This window comes from Tenrec ecaudatus, chromosome 2 (assembly GCF_050624435.1).
Source record: "Tenrec ecaudatus isolate mTenEca1 chromosome 2, mTenEca1.hap1, whole genome shotgun sequence".
NCBI lineage: Eukaryota > Metazoa > Chordata > Mammalia > Afrosoricida > Tenrecidae > Tenrec > Tenrec ecaudatus.
In genome coordinates this window covers 171,452,020-171,470,548 of record NC_134531.1, presented here as the reverse complement: position 1 = coordinate 171,470,548, position 18,529 = coordinate 171,452,020, and the positions used below count along the sequence as shown (strand labels likewise).

Genomic DNA, 18,529 nt, shown 5'->3' with positions numbered 1-18,529 from the left:
CGACTCTTTGCTCCTTAAAACTGATCTCAATGATTACTTTCTGCAGGCTGTTAGGGCTGTCGGTGTCAGTTCCCTCCTCCTGCCCCACACCAGGCTCTGGGTGGGACGGAGCTACTGGATATACAGAGCCTCACTCCAGAATTTAAAATCAAGAGATGCTTATACAGTTCATGTTGACACAGTTTTGAAAATGAAAAGGATGAAAGTGACCAGAGCCTGGAGCCTTGCATATGGATTACAACTGCACATTATTTGCTGCCATCGAGTCAATGCTGGCTCAGAGGGACCTCTCCCTGTCCTCCCCCATGAGTTTCTGAGACTATAACTGTTTTTTTTTGATTTAAACATTTTTTATTTAATGTGTTTATAAAACTAAAATTATTTTATTTATTTATTTTTTTAAACAATTTATTGGGGCTCATACAATTCTTATCACAGTTCATACATATACATACATCAATTGTATAAAGCACATCTGTACATTCTTGGCCCTAATCATTTTTTCTCTTTTCTTTTTTTACATTTTATTAGGGATGAGACTATAACTGTTTATGGGAGTAGAAAGCCCCATCTTTCTCCCATGGAGCTGCTGGTGGTTTTGAACTGCCCACCGTGTGGATCTCAGCTCAATACGTAACCACGACACCACCAGGGATGGGAAAAAACAAACAAACAAAAAACCAAACAAACCCTTATAACTGAACCAATAAACAGTATTATGATAAACAGAGAAGAGATTGAAGTTGTCAAGGATTTCTTTTTATCTGGGTCCACAATCAACATTCATGGACACAGCAGTCCAGAAGTCAAATGACATATAGTATTAGGCAAAGTGGCTACCCAAGACCTCCTTATAGTGGTAAAGAGCAAGATGTTCCCTTGAGGATTAAAGTGAACCTGGCCCAAGCCAGAGACTTTGCAGTCCCCTCAGATCCATGTGAAAGTTGGACATTGAATCAGGGAGACTGAAGAAGAGGGGGTGCATTTGAGTTATGTGTTAGTGGAGGCTATTGAAAGAACCACGGACTGCCTGAAGAACAAATAACCATGCCTTCGAAGAAGTACAGCCAGAATGCTCTTCAGAAACAAGCATGGCGAGTCTTCATCTCATGTGCTTTGGATATGTTATCAGCAGAGAACGGTCCCCAGAAAGGACAACATGCTTCTTAAAATAGAGAGTCAGCAAAAAATTGGAAGACCCTCTGGAGGTGGACTGTCACAGGGGCTGCAGCAATGGCTTCCAACATGACAGCAATTGTGAGATGGTGCAGTGTTCTGTTCTGTTGTACACAGAGTCGCGGTGAGTCAGAACAGAAACAATGGCACCGAACAAGGAAAGAGCAAGAGCAGTGATAATCAGATTCCCTGTTGGATGGAGCCAACCCCTGGCTGCTAACCCAAAAAGCTTTGGTTTGACTCCACCAAGAGGCACCAAGAAAGCAAGGCTTGGAGAGCTATTTCTGAAAAATCATCCTCTGGTGACCCAGAGAGGACAGTTCTACTGTGACTCAAGGGGCTGCTGTGAGTTGGAATAAACGCAATTGCAACTGGTTGGTTATAATATGAATGACGCTTTGCTAGCTGGCACAGGGATCGCCGCAGACACACTGGGCTCCATGCCTGCCTCGTTACGAAGCAGTGTTCCATTGCTCGGTAACAGACACCGTGCATCCATAGAGCACTAACAGCGTTGGGACATTTTCCACTGTCTTTGGAAAGAATTTAATATCGAAGAAAAAAAATCAAAGTAGCTGTGATGGAAAACACCAGCATGTCGTTGGCCTTGCTCCCATTTGTTCTCGATCGTGTGGGTGTCTGTGCTTGACGAATGTTTGGTGGTGAGGGCAGTACTCACTGCTCAGGACCTGGAGCCTCAAAAGGTCCTGAGCAGTGAGCACTGGCCTTGATATAGTTATCAGACTTGGTCCCTCCTCTCCTGTTTATTTTGGGGTCAAAGGCAGGTCACATCTTTCCCAGAGGTGACATAAAGGCGACGAGGGCTAGTAAGGTGAGAGAAATTGGGGCCCATTGGCAGCAGGCGGGTCCTCTTTTGAAGCTCCAATTTTGAGTCTATGATGGTGCTGGCGATGAATATTGACAGTACCAGGGACTTCCAGAAGAACAAACAAATCTGTTTTAGAAGAAGTTGTGGGAATCAGAGAATGGGAAAAGAGTGTATATGGATGAATCATTTATTTTTATATATTAAGAAGCCTGGCAGGCTGTGTTTCTGGGGTGAAGGGAGGACGTCACCCTTGTGAGTTGGATGCCAGTCCCAATCACATTCTTATAATTAATATTGTTCCCCATAATAGTGCTACCTCAAAGTTACCTTTTACAAGCACAAGACAGATTGCTACGTAGCTGGCAGCTTTATCTATAGGGGCAGAAGTGTGCTATTGCTCTCTAGGCTCTGAAGACAGTCACTCCCCTATACCTGCCCCAGGGACTGGTGTTAGGTTGCTCCTCCTGTGTACTCTGGGACCTTTAGGGCTAGGGTTGAGCCCACTTTGTTATGCATGCAATTACCTGTAATTACATACACCTCCCACCTCCCCCGAAAGTATATAAGCCTTGGTTGGAAATATATTCTCTCTCTCTGTGCAAATCTGGCTGATGGCGGTCCCGGAGGTGAACACTTGGGTGCTTTATCTTGTCTGACGTCTCTTTAATTTTACCCCTCAATGACACAACTGCCTCTTCGACCCATTTGATTGTGGGGGTTGGTATCCCACAAGAAGTACAGCCAGAATGTCCTTGGCAGCAAGGATTGTGAGGCTTTGTCCTACTAATTCTGTACATGTTCTCAGGACAGATCAGTTCCCTGACATGGTCATCAAGGGTGGTGAAATAGAGGGGCAATAAAACAGAAGACCCTCCAGGAAATGGATCGACACGGTGTCTGCAACAATTGGCTGAAAGACACAGTTGAGAGGCTCCTTCAGGGCTGGCAGGGCTTTCATCTGCTGCACACGGGGTTGCAATGAGCTGCAACGGACTTGACAGCAGCTGACCACAACAGTTTGAGTCCACTTTGGGTTTCACCTATCCAAGACTTCTTTATTGACCCCCATATGGGCATTTTGGTTTTAGAAAACAGTGTATAACAGTTCCCTTTTAATGTGTTTGTGATAATCTTAAGGAATTATGCCCAGGTCACATAACTTCCGTAAGTCCATTTCATCATTTATAAAATGGGCAATTCATGGATACCCCCTGTTGGGAGGTACAGGTGTGAGATGATGCCCTGGGCACACTAGGAATCATAGCTGTCTGGACTGTTTTTACAGAAAATTTGCTAAATTCTGGCCACGAGGGGCAATGAAACGATTCCACCTTGGACCCTACCCTCCAGGGGTTTGCGGTCTGGCAGCTAAGGGGTTGCAGCTACAGTGTGCACATCAGCCCCCAGCTCCATGGGAAAATGTGGCAAGCACCGTAAGTCCTTATCTTTCAAGGGGTGGCAAGCAGGGGAGGCTTCCTGAGAGAGGAGTCGACAGAACGCAGGGCTCAGATGTGGTCAGGGTTTGGGCAGTCCCGGCGGAGGGAAGAAGAAAAGCAAAGGCACAGTAGGAGGCCAACGCCAGGGGAGCTTGAGAACTGGGGAGTCGCTTTCTGTCATCAGCTCACACGTCTAACTCTGCTGGACGCACAGAGCTGCTCCTTCTGTATGGATTCAACCTTCGTGAGCACCTGGGTTAGGCGGGACGACTCCCAGCTGTTTACCGAGTATGTGGTCAGTCATGGCGTTGCTGGCGAGAGCTGGCTCTGGAGAGGGGAGAAAGGCGCCCACTGGGCCTCAGGCCCTCTCCTTATGATCATCTGGCAGATTCAGTGCAGTCCCTTAAACTCACCAACTTTCCATTCTGCCTGCCCTCTGCCATGTTTCCCCCACACGGAGGGTGCTATATGGGCATCTTTGAGGGACCCTGGGTGTCAAAAGCGGGTTTCAGTCAGTTACTAACTGAAAGGTTGGGGGTTCAAACCCACCCAGCCACTCTTCAGCAGAAAGATACTGAGCCGATCTGACCCCTAGCAACCAGACAGGGCAGGGGCTCCCACGGCTGTCAATCTTCATGGGAGCCTCTTCTTTCTCCCCCAGAGGTGCTGCTGGGTTTAAGCCACTGATCTTTTGGTTGGCAGCCAGACACTTTAACCTCTGCACCGCCAGGACGCACCACAGGAAACCAAACCAGACCCCCACCTGGTAAAGCTGGTTCCACAAAGAGAGCAGCCCTTAAAGCCCCCTGGGATATAAACATCACGCACAGCTCCAACAGAAGTTGGAGGGAAGCTTGGCAGTATTTTAAGAGGTATTTTTGGAGCCAGGAAAGAGGAAGTTGAGTGAAACTGCATTTCCTCAAGGTACTCTTGCAGAGATGTGGTGGCCCGGTGTAGAGCCCTGGGGGTAGGTGGATGTGGGGGGTGGGGGTGGAGACAGTAGGCTACATATCCGGCTGCTGACTGAACTGTTTGCGGTTCAAGTCCACCAGGAAAGGTCAGCAATTCAAACCCAATAGCCACTCCTCAGGCGAAAGACAGGGGTGTGTCATTCTGTACTGATTTACAGTCTTGGCGACCTTCCGTGAGAGTTCTCCCATGGTCGAGAGGGTCTTATGAGTCAGGATCAATTCTTTGCAGGACGTTTGGTTTTGGTATATCAGTACTTGGTTTACGGCCCTTTTCTCTGTATAGTTAGGTTGCTTCTGGCCCATGTAACCATGGGGTAGAAAAGTGGCTTCTAGACACACTCCCTCGCTCACTGTGCTAACTAACTGGCCCTGTGAAATCCACAGGCAGGCAGGCCCGGTGGCTGACCCCCCAACATTAGGGGCGGGCCAGGTGGCGCTGGCACCTCATGCAGGTGAGTGGTGGAGCATGCCTGAAGTGCATGCCACCGGAAGCTGATCTGTGGGGGAAAGAACCCAGCCATGTGTGCTTCCCCACACTGGATAAAATCGTATGTGGCATTAATACTAGTGAGCTGTGAGGTTGAGCCTCTAAACTATGGCTAATTCACGAGCCCAGCTTCCCCGGTGAGAGACCAGCTTACATCTCGTAGTCTTTGCAGCCTCACCAGGGAAGGGCGCCTCTTGGCTGTGGAGGGGCAGGCAGACCCGTGTCCTTCCTTTCTTCCTTGTCAGTAAAGACGTGGGATCTTGTTTGCATTCGCTTAAATGGAGGCTCAGAGATCCACACTGGGTCTTAACTGGTTGCCTAGATTCCAGACCAGATCTTGTCATTAGTTAACCGAGTGGCTGGGGGCAATCCAGACGTGCCGACCTTCCTTATTTGTAAATTTGGGGCAGTAGCCGCGCCCATCACCACTTATCGCTTAGTCTGTCCCGCTGTGGATCCTAAGCCACAGCATAGTCCATGGCTTCATCTGCCCATGCAGGGTGCACAGTGAGGAAGAGCAGGGAAACCGGCTGCATCGGAACCTCGGTGCCAGGAAAGAATAGTGAAAGGACCATGCACTGCCAGACAAATGTGTCTGGGAAGAAATACAGCCTGAGTGCTCCCAGACAGATCTGTCTGGGAAGAAATACAGCCAGAATGCTCCTTAGAAGCGAGGATGGCAAGACTTCATCTCCCGTGCTGTGGACATGTCAGGAGAGACCAGTCCTCGGAGAAGGTCACCCAGGTTAGTGAAGGAGAAGGTCAGCGGAAAGGAGTCAGTCCCTTGACGAGATGGACCAACACAGTGGCTGCAGCAATGGGCTCAGGCATGGGGATGATTGTGGGGAGAGTGCTGTCATGAGCAGCGTTTTGTTCTGGGAGACAGGATGGCTGTGAGTTAGAACGGACTGAAGACACCTAACAACAGCATTGATATTATCATCATCATGATGTGTGGCCAGGGACACAGTGGTTGCAGAAAGGATTGCCCAGCATGGGTTGTCAGCCATCAGTTATTTCCCTGAGCCGCACACATACTCAGGTAAAGGGCATCTCCTGCATAACAGAGCTTAATGAGCCTGTCTCGGCTGGCCTTGCTGCTACACAAGCACCTTCTGATGTTCCCTGGCCTGTTTTCCCTCAACGGGGTTGGGTGCTTCCATCACTGACCCCTGCACCCTACCCCGTCTCCTGTGGCATCATACAGGTAGTGCTCGGCACACACCATCCTATCCCTCTCCTGGCCCTCTGCCACAGTGGGCTGAGCTCTCACAGCAAAGCGGAGGCCGACTCACTGCTGCTCCTCTCCCCTCTCAGCTTGCCTCTGTTCTTCTTTTCCCATAAATATTTATTGTGTCTAGTCACCATGGTCTTCCTGGAGTCCAACGCTTTAGGAGAGTCACATTAAAATTTCCACACACAAAAAATTTGGAGGGGGGAAGGAATTGACATGGGGCTATAAGCCTGTTATTTTAACAAGGAGGACACTAAGACAGAAAAACAACACACTACTATCATTATGACCTATTATGATCACCGTTCCATCAAAGAAATGCCATCTGAGTATCTCAAATAGGAAGGGCGTAGCCTTTAGCATAAAAGGACAGCCATTTATGTTGAATACATTTAGTTCTTTAAATTTTAAATGCAGCTTTTTGGGAGTTGTTTTTAGTCACTCCAGCATGCATAGTGGAAACGCGGTCTGTCACACATGGACATGGGACTTGGGATCAGTGCTCAGGCAGCATTATAGAAGGAGCAGGGCTAATATCTTATCATTCACTCCCACCGACTTGATTCTAACTCATAGCAACTTGATGGGACAGGGTAGATGAGTCCCTTTTGGGTTTCCAAGGCTGTGCCTCTTTATGAGAGCAGACAGCCTCATCTTTCTCCTGAGGAGTGGCTGGTAGACTCCCACTGTTGACCTCGAAGTTACAGCCAGCCACATAACCCACTGTGGTACCTATGGCACCAGGATGCGTAGGGGTAAGATCATGTTGACTGCATGACATCTGGAGAAGCAGACAGGCTCCATTGCTTACTGGCTGCATCACCTGGAGCAAAGTCCAGCCCCTCACAGAACAGGAGGCCTCTCATGTTAGAGACAGGGCTGATGCGATGACCAGTACCACAGCTAACTCAGCGCCGGGCAGTGTTTCTGCTCTGTTGGACATCCTTCCAGAACACTCATTCTCTCATCCTTCTCCAGGTTCTACTTAAAAAAAAATCACCTTCCCTTCAGCTGGCCTGCGACCTTTGTCATGGACTGGCCCAAGAGGCCTGGGCAGGATGGGGGCTGCTTGTTGATGCCCTCAGGCATACATGCCCAAGTTTTGTGCGGATCTTCCCGGGATCCTCTTTTCAGGCCCCCCAGGCCCTATGTTGTGCTGACCGTATAAAATGCAACTGAGAAACTTAGTACAGAGAGTCTTAGCCTCCCTACCAGTAGAGATTCTGATACAGGCGGCGAGGCTCCTGAAAACCAGCACCTCCCACCCCCCGGCTACAGATGCTGCTCCTGAGCAGATAGGTTTGCCCCTCTCTCCTGGGTCTTGGGTGGTGACATATTTTTTTTTTCCAGTTTGCTCAATGTATGAGAGTGTCTGTGGGATTCTTCCTGGTGTGGGGTCTGGTAGATGGTCTGAGGAGAGTCTGACGGAATCCTCTTAGCCAAGTGCCCTCCCTCAGTCTTCTCCTTCTCAGTCAATGGTGCCTCCACCCATGCAAGTGGCTCCATGGAAAGTTCTGGAGATCATTCCGGACACATTTGTTTCTCTCGCTGACTTTCTTACACCACAGCCCACCCACGCCCAAGTCCTGGAGCTTGTCACTGCTCCCCACCACCACTGCCACCACCCTGGTCTAAGCCAAGCCACCACCATTCTCCCTGTGGCGGAGGGCCCTGTCTCTAGGCTGTGATCTACACAGCAGGCTCAGCCCTCCTTCAAAGATACAACTCAAATAGGATCTCCCATCTGCTTCAAACTCTGCATGTGGTCTGGGTACTTAAGAGAAAACCTCAGGCTCCCTGCAGGGCCTCGCCTCGGCTTACCTCTCCACCTCGGCTCTGCGCATGCCTGCCCTCTGTTAGACAGCCCTGGTTCGTTCTCACCTTCTCCTGCCTCAGCATGGTCTGCCCTTCCTGCTGCCCAGATCCTTCTCCTACTCGCCCTCTTCACAAACTGTCACCTCAAACTGTTCAGGAGTCTGCCTAAACACGGTCCGCCGATTCGTGCAACGTATTTCTACAGCATCTTATCCCTTTCCCCCCAAGGAATCACAATTTGCATTCAGGTTTATTTCTGCCCAAGCGCTTTTCAGAATCCCTGTGTTACCTGCTAGAACTCAGTTCTCTGAGCACACAAGCACAGCTGATTGGCTCTTCCTTCAACTTTAGTACCAATCACAGGCCTGGCTGGAACAGACACTCACAAATACATATTAATCCAGGGCATAACAATTGAATGATTAAAATATGGACCTGGATGCTTCCTCCCCTCAACTACCATGATCCGAATTCTACCTTGCAGGCCTGGATAGGACAGAGGCTGTACACTGGTACATATGAGGGCTGGAGGTACAGGGAATCCAGGGTGGATGATACCTTCAGGACCAAGGGTGTGAGGGACGATGCTGGGAGAATGGAGGGTGAGTGGGTTGGAAAGGGGGAACTGATTACAAGGATCCACATGTGACCTCCTCCCTGGGAGAGGGACGGCAGAGAAGGGGGGAAGGGAGACTCCGGATAGGGCAAGATATGACAAAATAACGAGGTATAAATTACCAAGGGCACATGAGGGAGGGGGGAAAGGGGAGGGAGGGAAAAAAAAAGAGGACCTGATGCAAGCGGCTTAAGTGGAGAGCAAATGCCTTGAGAATGATTGGGGCAGGGAATGTATGGATGTGCTTTATACAATTGATGTATGTATATGTATGGGTTGTGATAAGAGTTGTATGAGTCCCTAATAAAATGTAAAAAAAGAAAAGAGGAGAAAAAAATGATTAGGGCAAAGACTATACAGATGTGCTTTATACAATTGATGTATGTATATGTATGAACTGTGATAAGAATTGTATGAACCCCTAATAAATTGTTAAAATTAAAAAAAAATAAAAACAGATACTAAAAAAAAAATATGGACCTGGGCCTTGAGATGAGAGGGGAGGAAAGCTCCTCCCTGATGACTTGAACGACTGGCAAATGCGTCCAACTTCCAGGCATCAGCATAACAGCGCAGAAGGTGTGGAGCTACAATGTGAGTTGTCTTCTTCATCATTTCATGGATGGCTTCTTCATCAAGGTTGACTGAGGAGTGGAAGGAAGGCAGGGTCTTGCAACAGGTTGGACAATAGGGAACGCGTGAAGATGGCTTTGGGGTTCCTGGAGAGCATTTGCTACGAAAGAAGGCTAGGACCAGAGAGCAAGGAGACCAGGCATGGCCTCAGTCCAGAGGATGAGAGCAGGTCTGTCCTGACAGATGTGTGTCCAACTCTGAGCTCTATTTCCTACTTGCTGTGTGACCTTGAGCTAGCAGACTCACCATGTTGAACTCAGTATGTTCATCTGTAAAGAGGGAGCGGATGCTCTCCCCTGGCAGCATATCTGTGAGGATCGGTGAGATGACATCGCTAAAGGTTCTAGCCAAGAGTCTGATATGTAGTACACACTCAATAGTGACATCCTGCAAGTCTCCTGCAGGCAGGGGCCAGGTTGATGTGTAGCTCAACAACCCAGTGTTTAGTATAATGCCCCGCACATACAACGATTTACCCGGCTGATGTCAAGTTGATCGTGACTCCTGGGGGAGTCTGGCTAGAGCTGTGCTCTGGAGAGCTTTTATTTATTATTACTATTGTTTTCAAAAAAAATTATAGGGTTTTTAATGGCTGGTGTTGGGGGAAGTAGCTCATCAGACTTGCCATTGAGGCACCTGTGTGGACTTGAACTTCCAACCTTTTAGTTAGTAGCCAAGTCCATCAACTGTTTGCATCACCCAGGAGTGCCAACCGGCGCTTTAGGAAGTCTTCAGTAATGATTTCATGAATGATTTCTCTCTTCCAGAAATGCTTCCCTGGGTGCAAAAATCAAGTACACAAACCAAGTCCTCTCCTTGCGAGCACCTCAAATGCTTGTGTTTCGAAGTCTCAGAGCTGGAGCATCAGCATGTGTGTTGGTGGGGGTGGCTCTGCTCCGAGTTACCTGTGAGACCCTTCCTCTCCCTCCCTTTACTCTTTGGGGAGCAGCCTCCCTCCGAATGAGAGAACCAAATCAATGGAGAGAGCAATTCTATTTGGTTGCAGTACTAGAGAGAGCACAACTGTTTCTTTGAAATTGCCCTTCATTTATTTGGAGGGGAAAGCAGTTAGTTCAATAATGGCTTCTTGGTGCCATTCAGCATTTTAAAAGACGGAAGGAAGATTTGGAGCGAGGCAAGGTCCCAGTGTTTGGCTGCCCAGGACTTCCTGCCCCACCCCCGCCCCACCCCCACTGCAGAGTCCAGTAGCCATACTCCAGCCACTTCTTGAGAGCCTGGCCAGGCCTCCCTGAAGCAGATGGGAGCAGCACTTTGTTACAATGCCGGGCAGCTAAAGATCCTCTTGAGTATCTTGCCTGTGGCCCATCGAGTGGAAATGCTGCAGTATTATATTCCAATTACTTCCTGTCCCTCCCTGGCCTGATGCCAGGGGCCGAATAAAGAGGTCCTTGTTTGGCAGGGTCTGTCTCTACTGCTGAGCAAGTGAATGCTGGTCTCTGGCCCAACTTGGTGTGAGGCCACAGAGCTGGGAGGAGCTAGGGTGGGTGTTACAGGTGCGGTGGACCCAGCAGGAGACTCGAGGCCCTGCTCTGCGGGCAGTCTGATCATACTTCAGAAAATAAAAATAAGGGCGTAAGAAAACAAACGTGACCCTACGCTGGGTTCTTTGGGATCCATGGGCACGTCCCCTCCTTCTGAGGAAGAATCCCAATCCTTCTCTCCCACAGAGAAAATAAACACAGCTAAGGAAATCTCGTGCCATCTCGGCACCTGGGAGTCTATCTCCAATGGGAAGTTACCCCCACCTGCTCTTCTGAGTGGGCCAGTCACAGGCTCTCACCTCTGCTTTCTATCTTTTTGAGGGAAAAGTTTCCATGGAAAATTTCGAATTTGGAGCCCTTTTCCAATTCCAAAGGAGTCGTTGTTCTAGATCTTGCTATTGTATTTGGTTCTCTTTGGGTGTTATTTGAAATGGCAAAGGGGAAAACTCCCATCTCCATGTTGCTGGGTTGCTTTCTGTCCATTTAATTACGAAGAAAGCATTAACTCACGAATCTCCCCTGGTGTAAAGCCCTGGGCATCTTTCAGAGTCATCCCGAACCCAAGGCAGTGCTGCCTGCATGGGGTTCATAGCCTTCATTCCCCAACAGCTGGGTTTCCCTGGAAGAAGACTGGGGACGAAGTCAAGTGAGGGGCAGTACCTCTGGAGGCAGTTCGAGGACCACAGCGTGGTGGTCAGAAGGTTTTCTTTGCAAGGATGGGAGAGGCAAGTCCTGATAGCACCTGCCTAGAAAGAGATCTCACTTCCTAGATGAATAAGCCAAGAACCTGAAATACCAGGAAGTCACAGCAGCTCAGAAGGGTGGGCAGAAAGGAGGGAAGAGATGGGGAGAGTGAGTGAGAGAGGGAAGAAAGTGAGGAAGGTTGATGACTTGAAGGAGTTCTTAGGTGGTACACATGCGTAACATGCTGTTAGGAACGGAAAAGGTGGAGGTCTGAGTATGCCCATAGGCACCTTGGAAGAAAAGACTGGGGATTGACTTACTCCAAACCAGCCCTGGGTAACTCCCCAGAGCCAGCTCTACGCTGACGCACGGCAGGTCCGCCATGAGTCCGTGTTGACTCAGCGGCAACTGGTGGTGGTGGCTGAAAGAACAAGATCCAGAGAGAAGCCATATCTGCCGCACTAGTGGGTAGGTGGGGAAGGTCTAAGCCTTGTAGTATTTACCCCCCAGCATCCGGGATGATGGTGCCTGGGGAAGCTTAGGGTCCTTCTGGCCAGAGACCTTCCACGTCTGGTCTGTGGACCACCTCTCCAATGTCACTGGGTGGGCTGATGGATGCATACATTGTTGGCATTCATTTGGTTTACTGAATTGGATTCTCTGAGAGATGGGCTAGGAAGCTACGTTTTTATCAGCTTTGACAGGTGATTTGTCGTTCTGACACTTTATGGAAGGTTGACAACCCTCAATGTAATCCAACTCTCTTTTGTTCCAGAAGCACAACCTGAAGCCCAGAGAAGTAAAGCCACAAGCTTGAGGTCACACAGCGGATTGAGAGCAAAGCCCGAATGAGAACTATTGCTCCCTTCCCTGTGGGAGCATTGAGATTGCCCTGCCAGGATGCTGGAAACCGCCTCACCTATTTGGAGCAGTTGTCCCCTGTCCTCTACAGCCGAAGTCTGAGCCTTTGATCCTCCTCCTGTATCCTTCTGGATCCCGTGGATGTTCTGGTCACTGTCTGGATGGACAGGCACAAGGAAGAAGTGGGAAACATCTGGTCTCTTCTGTGTCTTTAGTAATTGGCGTGGGATTGGCACATTAGTGGAGTAGAAAACGCAGAGGGTTTTCAGTCACCCTAGAGGGGACTGGGTTTTTTAAAAAGTTTGTCCAACCTACAGCTAGCTCTCATTGAGCGTTCACTGTGTACCAGATGCTGTGCTAAGCCCTTCCATGCATCAGTGGGAATCCCATGAGGGGAATGATTATTTAGCCCCATTTTTCAGATGGAGAACCTGAGGCTCACAGAGGAGTAGTCGCTTGCCCATAGTAAGTGGCTGAAATCACTTCTGTGTACAACCATGATCCCGCCCAGGGCTGCAACCCAGCATGAACTTTCCTCTGCTGTCACCTCAGTGAGTCGACGAAAGGACACGGAAAGCTTAGGAAAGAAAGAAAAGAGAGCTTCTATGCAATGGGATTTGCTTCTCTTTCGAGGGTTGACCTTCAAGAGTGTCTACTGGAGACTGCTGAAAACATTTCAGAAAAGCATTAGCCTGCAATCCAGCCTTGGAAAAGATGACATAGGGAGGAGGTTAACCAGCCTCCCCTGACCCCTTTCTTAAAAAGGAAAACTCCTGATAAAATATTTTACTTCCTTTCTATTTATCCTCCTTTTTTTCTTGAGAGCAGTGTGCCTTCAGAATTCCAGTTCCTTGGGGAATTTGGTTCTATCCGATCCCGGCTGAGGCCCTGGGGTGATCGCAGGCACATGCGGTCCAGGGCAGGTAGCAGCTGTTGCCTCTGCCCATACCACAGCGCACGACTGCGCCATCCTCACATCCCTCCATTCATTTCTGTGGCGTGCCCCCAGGGATACGAGAAGACATAAAAGTGGACCAGTGCTTTAGAGAGGCGACTAGGGCTTCCCATGCCATGTGCACAACATGTCACACTACCTTCCTCCAGGTTTATCTCCTAGCAATAAACCTTTGCTTCCTTAGAAAAAAGCAGGGGGCATTTGGACCATTCAGTTAGGATGACCACCAAACCAGGGGGGAGGTGGGGAGGGAAGGAGGAGGGGCAGATGGTGAGGCATCCACCTAATTCCATTTCACCTGCATTAAAAAAATCTGGCAACTACAATTTAAATTCTGGGACATTCCGTAAGTCACCGGCGTTGGGCACATTTTTGGATGCAAATGGATTCGTGTGTGCCCCTTTGGTCATCGTCTCTTTCGTATCTCCAGCATTAGAGAACTTCAAGGCTGGTGTGGTTGTAAAAGACTCTTATTAAGCGGTAATGACGAGTGTGCAATGAGGTGGTAGCAAGGCAGGAGGGGGAGGCTTGCCCGCCTCTGCAAAGCTCTTGAGAAGCGTGGGGCTCGGCAAGAGCTCTGGAAATGCTGAATGAAAACTGCCTTTCTGCGTACGAGCTGCCTCCCTGCTTCCCGAATGCCGCGTCTGCAGCAGCTACAAACTATTTTGTATGCCGCATTAGTGACGCTGCCGTAGCAGACACATCATTACTACTGAGAGGACGCCGGTGTGATGCTCAAGCCCGCTGTCCCTTTTCAAGATTAAACCGAGGCCGCCAAGTGAGTCATCCCACATCCCAGATCACCTTCCCCTGGTTATATTTCAAGTGGCTAATCGTACCTTCGTGTGTTTCACTAACACCCGAGTTGGTGCTTAGCCAGTTACCCAATCTGCAAAGGCTTTGCAGAATAAACAATATTATCCAATCTCTAAACATACACAGACTGCATTGAAGAAAAGCCCAAACCCAACCCAAACAGTGCCCCCCCAAAAAAACAAATCACACACACACACACACACACACAAAACTTAAAGTTCACCAATCAAACCAAGCTCCCCCAAACACCCACTTCCCAACTTACCAAGCGGGAGCGCGATGAAGAAGGGTAGCCAGCACAAGATGAACATTCCGACCACTATGCCCAAGGTCTTGGCTGCTTTCTTTTCCCTGGAGAATTTGAACAGTTTGACGGCGATGGAACTCCTGGGGTTGTGGCCCTTGGCCTTGGTACTGCTGAGGGTGTCCTCATGAAAGTTCTTGGAGTGAATCCTCAGGGTGAGCTCCTTGGAGTTGGACATCTCCTTCATGACTCCCGCCTCCAGGTTCTTGGTGGTCCTCTTAGCCACGATGTAGACCCGGCAATACATGACCAGGATGACGGCCAGAGGGATGTAGAAGGAGCCCAGGGAGGAGAAGAGGGCGTAGAAGGGTTCTTCAGTCACCCCGCATTCCTTGTCATCGTTGGGCGCTGGTTCCTTCCACCCAAGGAGAGGCCCGATGGATATGACCGTGGACAATACCCATACAGTCAGGAGGGCCAAGATGGCCTTCCTGCGGGTGACCAGAGCAGGGTACTGCAGAGAGTGGCGCACCCCGATGTAGCGATCGATGGAGATGGCGCACAGGCTCAGAATGGAGGCCGTGCAGCACAGGACGTCCACGGCGGCCCAGATGTCACAGAAGATCCGCCCCAGGACCCAGTAGCCAAGCACCTCCAAAGAGGCGGAGAAGGGCAGGACGGTGAAGCTCAAGAGCAGGTCAGCAATCGCCAGGTTGACGATGAAGTAGTTGGTGGGCGTCCGTAGGTGTCGGTTGCAGGCCACAGACAAGATGACCAGGATGTTGCCCACGATGGCAAAGAGGATGAAGGTGCCCAGCACCAGGCCCACAGAGATGGCCCTGGTGATGTCCAGCTGGGGCAGTGTGGAGTTGCTGGAGGTCTGGTTGGGGCCAGTGAAGTTGGCATCTCTCAACTCTCCCCAGTGGGCAGGTGCTGATGTATTGTGGCCGGTGTCCAGATTGGGATTCATTTTAGAGTCCGCCCTCCATAGCCAGCGGGGTGATTGGGCTGCAAGGCTCCTCAGTTGCCCTGAAACTTTGCTGCCACCGGGGTCGGCTTCCTGGAGGCACCCTCCTGGCGAGAAGTCATCTCCCCCACGGGCAGCCCAGCCTCGCTCCTCGCTTGCTCGCTCGCTGGCCCGCTCGCCGTCTCCTGGCTGCACCAAGCCGCTCGCTCACCGGCTCGCCTGTCAGAGGGAGGAGGATGAGAGGAGGAGGAGAGGGGACGAGGCGGCAGCTCCAAGTTTAATGGTCCACGTCAGGCGCGCCGGGCCGGGCTGGCCGGGGAGCGCCGGGGAGGGCGGAGGGGCGGCACGGAGCGGACGCCCGGCTCGGGCCCGGCACGCGGCGGGCGGCAGCTCTGCGGACAGCGGCGCCTCCGCCGCCCGGCGCCGAGGAGGGTCTGCTTTCAATGAGCCACCTCTGGGCTGACTGCACGGCGGTGACATCAGGCAGGGGAGCCCGGCGCCCTGACTCCGCAAGGCACTAGGGGGCAATGCGGGTCCAGCAAAGGCGCTGCCACCCCGCCGTGGTCAGCCGGAGGGCGGCCGCACCCGCTGCCCTGGGGACAGCCCTTGGTAGGTGCAGAAGTGTCCCTTGGGCGTGGGGATCCCCTCTCCCCACCCCAGGGTGACATCCTGGGATTCTCTCCCCTCTTGGTGGCTCTTCAGTTTCAACAGGGATCGGAGGGTGCTTACCTCTAATGGGGGCACTTGGAGCAAGACCCCCAGATTTAGGGGCACATGCAACTTTTCTGGTACCTGAAAGACAGAAGCAGAATTCCGGGGTTAGACAGGGGAGTCAGGGCTGAAACCAACCCCACTTCTTTGCTCCCACCTGGAGAACTCTAGGGCCCCCTGATACAACCTTGGGGTTTCCTTTCATTCATTCGCTCCCCGAGCCATCTACTCGCTATCAGATGGTTAATCGAGCACCCCTGGGTGGCAAAGGCTCTGTTCTAGGCACCAGTGGGCATTGCAGCAGAACAAATCAGACCAAGACCCTTGAAGAGCTTGCATTCTGATGGGTGGAAACAGACAATAAACACCCAGGCAGGCAGGATAGGAGGTGGCTCCTACCTATGGAGAACAGGGAGGGAGAAATGGGCTGGTGTGCGCCTGGGAAAATCCAGGCTTTCCATGGGGGTGTGCAGCCGGTCACACAATGAGGTGGTGAATGAGTTAGCTATCTGGAGGTAGGATTCGGGGTGCATCAGAGACCTCCAAAATCAGGGGGAGGGACTTGGTGGTTTCTTGGCTACCTGTTGTTTATATTTTTCCTTCTTTCAAACTTTCAAACCGATACCGCGTTGTACATTCAGCAGCTCAGACACGCCCCAGAGGCAGGTGACTGGTACTTGGGAGAGAGGGCTGCCAGGTTGCTGCTGACTTGTGGCCACCTCAAGCATGTCAGAGTAGGACTGTGCTCCACAGAGTGTCTAAAGACTGACTTTTGGGAACAAGATTGTCAGCCCTTTCTTCCAAAGTCTTCAGGGTGAACTCCAGAATCTTTTCATTAGCATCTGAGTGAGTGAATTGTTTGGGTCACCAAGACTCCTTGGAGAGAAGGCATGGCCCCTAAAACTAGAGGGAAAGCTTTATCAAGTAAACATTTATGCAACCCCCATGTTCCAGGAGCCCTGGTGGCACATGGATTAGTGGTTAGCAGTTCAAAAACACCAGCACCCAGTGGAAGAAGGTGGGGTTTTCTACCCCCATAGAGTTACAGTCTTGTGAGGGTGCAGTGTAACAATGATGAAACATACAATTTTCCTCTAATTCTTTAATGCTTCCCCGCTGCCCTGCCACTGTCATGATCCCAATTCTACCTTACAGATATGGTTAGACCAGAAGATATACACTGGTACAGATAAGAGCTGGAAACACAGGACAGATAAACTCCTCAGGACCAATAATGAGATTAGGGAGACCAGGAGGGTAAGGGGAAGGTGGGGGGAGAAAGGGGGAACCAATCACAATGATCTACATATAACCCCCTCCCAGGGGGACAGACAACAGAAAAGTGGGTGAAGGGAGCCATTGGTCAGTGCAAGACATGAAAAAATATATTATCAAGGGTTGTGAGGGAGGGAGGAGAAAATATGAGGAGCTGATACCAAGGGCTCAAGTAGAAAGAAAATGCTTTGAGAATGATGATGGCAATAAATGTACAAATGTGCTTTACACAATGTATGTGTGTATGGATTGTGATAAGAGTTGTATGAGCCCCAATAAAATGATAAAACAAGGAAACACACATATACACACACAAAAGAGTTACAGTCTTAGATGCTCACAGGGGCAGTTCTACCCTGTCCTATGAGGTCACTAAGAGTCAGAGTTGACTCCGTGGCAGTGAGTATGTCCCAGATACTGCTACTTTTGCATTTACTCAAGGCCCTAAGAGGGAGGGACCAGATACTATCATTCTCATTTTGTGGGTAGGGCACCAGCGTATAGGGAAGTTGAACTCTGTGCCCAAGTGCCTACAGGCATCAAGTAGAGGAGCTGAGAACTGAATTAAAGTGCAGGTCGACTCCAACAATGGGCATTTAATGGCCACGCTGACACATTTCCTCCTGGGGCAGGGCTGGGGAAGGAGTGATTTTCAGATGGGCTATCTTTCAAATCATAAATTTTGGGCTCCAACTTTTGGTAGGAGGGAGCTCACATTTACTGAATTCCTATAGATCACTGAATTTTCTTTCACTTTCTACTGAGATCTTTTGAAAGAAGCATAACCATTCTGCAGGCACAGTCAGAAGACTGTCGGTCAGGGAAAGTTATTTCATTCCTGAGGTCAAATGGTCACTGGACCCATGACGCAGCAATGGGCAGTGACAGTGGATGTGGAAACATAAAGTCCAGTTGCTCCTCCATGCTTGCCCTCAAGCCTGCGTCTTGTTTTCCAGCCTCTGCCCTCATTGTCCTTACCACCGAGGAGAGTCAGGGGTGGGGCATGAGAAGGCCTCTCAGGATGACTTACGTCTAAGATGCCCATCGAGGTTCTTAACTTCCTTTGCATTGGGGGTAGACAGGTAGTTATCATCAACCATCTATTTAATATTTTTACATGAAAATATATTGTTCTCCCACCCAAAAGCAGACTCACAAATTCACAATTTCAAGTTCTCTGAGGTTAAGGAATCATGTGGTACAGACCATCCTGAAGCAGATTTTCCCCCTATCTCAACTGAATTGACTTAAGTGGTATTTGAAGATTTGAAAACAAGAGGCACAAGGTGACGGCAATTCTTTCTTCCCATTTGGAGG

General features: G+C 50.1%; 1 protein-coding gene across 2 annotated transcripts in view; it reads right to left on the bottom strand.

The window, feature by feature from the left end:
* Window positions 1–15,651, bottom strand: part of ADRA1B (adrenoceptor alpha 1B) — an 81,807-nt gene extending 66,156 nt beyond the window's left edge. Inside the window, exons 1-2 of one of the 2 annotated variants that reach the window (XM_075543178.1) lie at window positions 14,281–15,651; window positions 12,303–12,401 (exon numbers count right to left, since the gene is read on the bottom strand). In XM_075543178.1, the coding sequence (XP_075399293.1) occupies window positions 12,303–12,401; window positions 14,281–15,229 (1,048 nt within the window). In that variant the 5' untranslated portion in view covers window positions 15,230–15,651. The remainder of the gene's footprint in view (window positions 1–12,302; window positions 12,402–14,280) is intronic. The other variant, XM_075543179.1, reaches the window with a different exon arrangement.
* Between the last annotated feature and the right edge of the window lie 2,878 nt (window positions 15,652–18,529).